Here is a 6262-nt window from a genome sequence, read left to right as displayed (position 1 = left end):
AACTTTATTAAGACTTGTACTTGCTATTATGTTTAATACATTTTCATTACAGTGAATTCTGATAGTGAAGTAGACACTGTAGTTGATACTAATATTAAAAAAAGGAAGGGGCTTACAAATCCGGACATTACACACCTAAATAGTAGTTCCAGAAGAGCAGCAGCTTCAGAACTAACTATTCATGTCACAAAGTGACAAATCTGATGCATAATCTATCAGAGGCCACAGTTTGAGTTTTGTGACAGATTTTGTGATTATCAAACGAGCTCTACAAAAGCATGATCGAATTTACAGTATATCGCAACTGATTTAAATAATTTATTTTTTAGCAGTTTCTAGCTCAAGTTTCCCGTTGTGGAAGTGCAACAAAATCTGTCCAAATTTATAATTTTAAAGGCAGGTGGCAAAAAGTATTACAAGTAAATTCTGTGGCGAGAGCTAATGACGTGCATCATAAGAAGGTGTTCCTTTGCTATTGCTTATTTCTACCACATTATTTATGGCAAGGAGCATGCAGGAGTTATTGTATCCTACGGTTCATTATTGGGTTTACCACTCACATCATTGTTTTGGGTCACAATTCTCATTCGTCTATTGAACTGTGTAGCGTTATCGCATATCCAAAAGGAAAACTCTGACTGAGAAAGCAAAAAGTTAATGACGCAAATAAAGTAATAATGTTAAAGTATTTCATGAGCAGAACAAACAGTGACACCAACTCTGATGTGAAGAAATCAAACAGTTCAATATAATATTATATTTTCATATTGCAAAACATTAAATTTCAAATTGCTCAAATTCATGATAAAATGTTTTGTATACAGTGTTAATATTAATAAATCTTGTTTTTCACACAAAAGTCGTTTTTATTACATTTAATCCCTGTTAAAATACATTATTTGATAAAAAGGCATATATCCAGCTAATTTAAGTGCCGCTAATAAGGGCATGAATGATTATATTTCCAAATAAATTTCTCACGAATGTCAAATAGGTATAATTTCTTAATTTGGATTATTCAGAAAATTAATAAACACAAATGATTAAGGAAGAAATAATTTTTTGTTTCTCCAGTAAAATTTGTCTTTCTGAACATCGGCACTTTTAACATTTAATGGACAGTGGTAATGCTTTTAGTTGTTACATTTTAATTTAGTGAAATAAGGATAACTATTGCAGTTACAATATGTACATTCCTTTTATAAACAATATACAAAAACAATCATTTTTTCCACATTGCATGGGTGACCATGAAGAAATCACTTCTCATAGAAGTACTTGATCGTAGTTTCATTCTAGATAAAGCACGAATTAAATACTTTAAAAGGGAAGAATGAATAACCACACGAGACTGTAGGATTGTATGTATTCTTACCTATAACACACTATATATATGAACATTCATACTGCTTATGGATTATACACACAGGACAACGGAATTCAACGACTTGTATTATGAGTAAAGTTACTAGGCTGAGCTCTGATAGTGATAACAATGTTACAGTAATTGCTGTACAAAGAATACGAGTCTTGTTGCTTTTTGCAGACGAGGTGTGGGTTTCAAAATACGTGAAATTCATTAAATGTGTATTGGTATGAAAAGAGTATAACTTAAACACTTCCCACTAGAAATAAAAGATGAAATGGAAGATATGCTGATGATGAACTCGACCGAATGGTCTCGCCATACTTACATCTGGTGAAAGTCTTGTCTCCATTGTATCATCGTCACCACATGATGGTACAGCTAATGGATCAAACTGGGTTCCATCTTACCTCATCAATTACAACTAAAAGAACTACAGCAGGAAGGTAGAGTTTGCTGCTTGTGAGGCGATCGAAATGATCTTTACACCACTTACTGTAACATATGTTGTGGTATCAAAAAGTTTAGTATGCATAAATTAGGAGTTAATTGCAATTTGTAGGTCTCTGATCCTTGCTATTTCTTGAACATATTATAAAAGCACTGGCCGGTATGAAGATTTGTTACGGCGTCTTATTGATTGATATCAGAGAGTTCCTATGGAAAAAGTGAGAATAAATCCATAGAGTGCATACATGGGAATGAATATTACGTAATTTTAAAGAATCAGTATAAGGACCGTGACGTCATTGACATTTTCGTAAGCTATACAGCGAACATATTGGATTAATGTAACAGAGTCTCATTTTTGTAAGAAATTTCATGGGAGTCAAATTATGTAATGTACCTATACAAATTTACATAGTTCCACTATGTCCCAAAGTATTATTTTATCAAGAAAACTTCCATACATCATATATTACAAAACAATATAAAAAAACATGCATGACAGAAAAAGTCTGGAATTTCATAAAATTTCTTAAGAAAATGACGACTATATTACTTTAATCAAACATAACCATCGTATAAATTACAAAAACGTTCGCAACGTAAACAATAAAGTCCAGCCATCTATTTTACACAACAAAATTTGATGCAGGATTACACAAGAAATAAAATGTGTACAGGTAACATTTTGTTCTTTCAAAATTTCAAGTGAATGATACTACGGAAATATTTAACAATAAGGATATAAAAATTATATGAACATTTATTAATAATTAACAATTTCATGAATCATTGTATGTAAACGAAACAACAGTCATATAAATACGCAATGGGCCAAGTAACACGGGACCTGGAAATATTTCCAAATTATATCAAAAGACATTTATTTATCTATTTATGTCCATAACAGGGCAAAGACTCAATTACAATAGACAGTACAGACAAAAAAAATTGGCTAGGAATATCACTGTTTTCAGATATAATAACGTGCCATTCGAAGGCAATGGTTTCAGGTTTAACATCAGTGGATATCTGTAGTATTTTCTATATCCTATTCACTTTCAGGCTTTTCGTAAACATTACAACTTATTTTATACCGGTAACGTGAATTTGTTGCTACATCAATGATAGTGCACATATACTATAAAAGTAAGCAAACGATTATATGAAGTCTGCCGATTATATGAAGTATGAAGATGGATGATTCAATAAGAAACACAAGAATGATTAAATTCGATCAAATTTCAAATAACACTTGCCGGTAAAGAAGATAGAATACCATAATGATTTCATTTAATACACGAAATTGTTCCTATAAGAACATTACCAAATCGTTAGTGACATTAAAGGTACGCCTAAGTAGTGAAGATATATAAAAAAAATTGGATTCTGATATCTTTCTATCCCACAGTTATGGAATTTACTGATGAAGACGACCAAAAATATCTGGTTTCACAATAAAAGCAATGATTAATTAATTAAAGATTGACCATCCTAACGTTGGAAGTATCTGATTCATGTTACAGTAGTTCTATAACTTTAAAACTCCATCTCAAGACACTCTTGCAAAAACTTAACTTCAATGCGTCAGTATAACGAAGGATAAATCCGTAGAAATGATTTTCCAACCATCCATGATTTTAATTGTGGACAAAGAGTGCTGTTTTGAGGAAGAAAGTGAACTTGAACAATATTTCCTCCTACAGCATTTAGTGGTACCAACAGACTTTGAACTCGACAGAAAAGGGCTTGGGATATATGATGAATTACCCGAGGTACTATTTCAAATAAGGCAGAATATTGCTGCAATCATGACAGCTTTACTTCTAGTAATTTATAATATTAATAACTATAATAAAGCCATAGTTCAGCACTGGCTGCAGTGATGTTCATCGCTCTGCATTACTTAGATTTCAAGTTCACAAAAATGATCGTTGTCAAATAGAAAACACATGGAAGATAAAACAATATTGCTACAAAAATCCTGTATTTGGCAATTTCTCACAAAAATTTATGAAAGTGCAATTAATCGTGTTTGCATTCATCCTACCATGTATAAAGTGTAATTAAGTTAGACAGCAAAAACATTATGACAACAAATATATTCAGAACACTTCTCGTCTGCGAGGAGTTCTTTATGCTTTCTTCACAAACTCAGATCGAAAACACTCCCCACAATAATCGCATTTGAAAGATATGGCGATTCTGTGCAGGTGTTGAAGGCAATTTACGTTACTCATCGCCGAGAAAGACAAGAATAATTACATTTGAAAGGTTCCTCGACTGTGTGCAGGAGTTTGTTCTTCAGCCCACTCGATTGAAAGAAATACATCACGTTTGACAGTTGTCTCACTTCTGTGCACGCGTGCATCGCTTCTCAGGGAGACTCCTAGAAACACTGGTTTCATACCTTTCCCACCTCTGTACACGATTTCATGTCCTCTTACGCCATTCGAATGCCAGTAACAAATCCAACAAACATCGCATTTTCGCATGTGTGCGGGATTCGAGGCTTTTTTGGGGTCTGGAATCTGAGATCGTTTGCCACATACACAGCATTTCAAAGGTTTCTCGCGTGTGCCCAGATGTTGATGTCACTTTACGCTACTCGATTTAGAGAGACACAACGTTTCTCCCCTGACTTTTGCAAGATTTCTCACCAGTGTGCACGCGTTCATGCCTTCTAAGATTATGCGACGCCCAGTAATACTTCCCACAAACATCACATTTGAACGGTTTCTGGCCTGTGTGAAGGCGTTCATGGCTTCTTAGCTGACTCGACTGACAAAAACACTTACCACAAACATCACATTTCAAAGGTTTCCCACCAATGTGCATGAGTTTATGCCTTTTAAGATGACCTGACTGCGACAAACATTTACCACAAATATCGCATTTGAAAGATTTCTCTCCAGTGTGATGGAGTTCATGACGTCTAAGAAGACTTGACGTAGAAAAACATTTACCGCAAACATCGCATTTGAAATGTTTCTCACTAATGTGCACGAGTGAATGCGTTCTAAGACTACTGGACACAGAGAAGCAGTTACCACAAACATCACACTTGAAAGGTTTGTCACCAACGTGCACGAGTTTATGCCTTTTAAGGTGACTAGACTGAGACAAACATTTACCACAAACATCACATTTGAAACGTTTCTCACCAACGTGCACGAGTTTATGCCTTGTAAGATCACTCGACCTTGAGAAGCATTTATCACAAACATCACATCTGAAAGGTTTCTCACCTGTGTGCAGGAGTTCATGTCTTTTCACACAACGCGACGTAGAAAAACTTCTACCACAAATATCGCATTTGTAAGCATTGTCGACTACACGCTCATGTAAATGCGTCGTCGATTTTGCCGGATTGGAGAGACATTCTTTAGACATTTCGAATTGCACTTGTTTATCTTCATCATGAGTTCGGGCTTGTTTTCCAGAGGAATCTGAATTCTTGGGAATCTCACACAGAGTTTCGTTCTCTTCATCTGCAATACTGTCGAATTCTGATGATACAAAACTCTCTTTGGTAGCTGCAATCCTAACGAAAATATACTATCAGTCAATAGAATACTCCCCACAAATATATATTAAAGTAATGAACTTCAAACCTAAACGAACTTATTTCACGAAAAGAAACGTTACCAATAGAGACACAATGCTATACATAAATTATGAATTAAGTTGGAAATATCAAAATTGTCTCAACATTCTTGTATTAACCTATACAGCAAATTTAATGAGGAAAATGCCATGATTGCCAACTATTAGTAGGTTGGCCTTTTTATTGAAAATTCTCTGTCTAAAGTCGCCTGCCACTTAGGTTACTTTGGACAATTTTTGTTCTAAAAACACTACATTATTATATATATAATTAAACGAGAGAAATTAATGTTTCCATGTCCTTAAAAACAAGTGAAATTATGTTTTCATGTTAGTTACAGTCTCAATTGAAACAACTGTATGTATATGATGAGTACTACCATTAATCGAAGAGTATCATACAAACGAAAATCATTTAACTTTGCTTTGTCGTTTTTGGACATAAATGTGCAAGTTTGTGCGAGTCCTTCCCAATTCGTATTTCAGCGGTGTATATCTTCCGTTGTGGCTTATTTTTATGCTACATAAAATGTTTATATATAGTTTATTTTATCACTTTCAAATTAGGTTAATTTTTGCATTGTTGCCAGACAGTACAATATGTGTAGCTGAAAACCATCTAACTCCACAAATATTTGCAAAGAATGTATGAAATTACTAATATTTGATGAATCAAATTCTTCATCAGACGCACGCAATGAAAGTGCTTGGACTGCGCGACATTGCACTATGGCGACAATTCTTCGAATAATAATCCGCATATATTTTTACGTGACTGAAAATATTTAAGCAGTTTTGTCTCCACTCTTTCTAAAGATTGCACTCTAGTATTTTTGTAAATTA

At 34.0% G+C, this 6262-nt stretch overlaps 1 protein-coding gene across 1 annotated transcript in view; it reads right to left on the bottom strand.

The window, feature by feature from the left end:
- Nucleotides 1-707: 707 nt before the first annotated feature.
- The window catches only part of LOC138692188 (zinc finger protein 98-like), a 17630-nt gene continuing 12075 nt past the window's right edge, over nt 708-6262 (bottom strand). Inside the window, exon 5 of the mRNA XM_069815256.1 lies at nt 708-5357. Coding sequence (XP_069671357.1) covers nt 4427-5357 — 931 coding nt within the window. The 3' untranslated portion in view covers nt 708-4426. The remainder of the gene's footprint in view (nt 5358-6262) is intronic.

This window comes from Periplaneta americana, chromosome 16, assembly GCF_040183065.1.
Source record: "Periplaneta americana isolate PAMFEO1 chromosome 16, P.americana_PAMFEO1_priV1, whole genome shotgun sequence".
Taxonomy (NCBI): Eukaryota; Metazoa; Arthropoda; class Insecta; order Blattodea; family Blattidae; genus Periplaneta; species Periplaneta americana.
The sequence above is the reverse complement of the archived record's forward strand: the minus strand, read 5'-3'. Positions and strand labels throughout refer to the sequence as shown.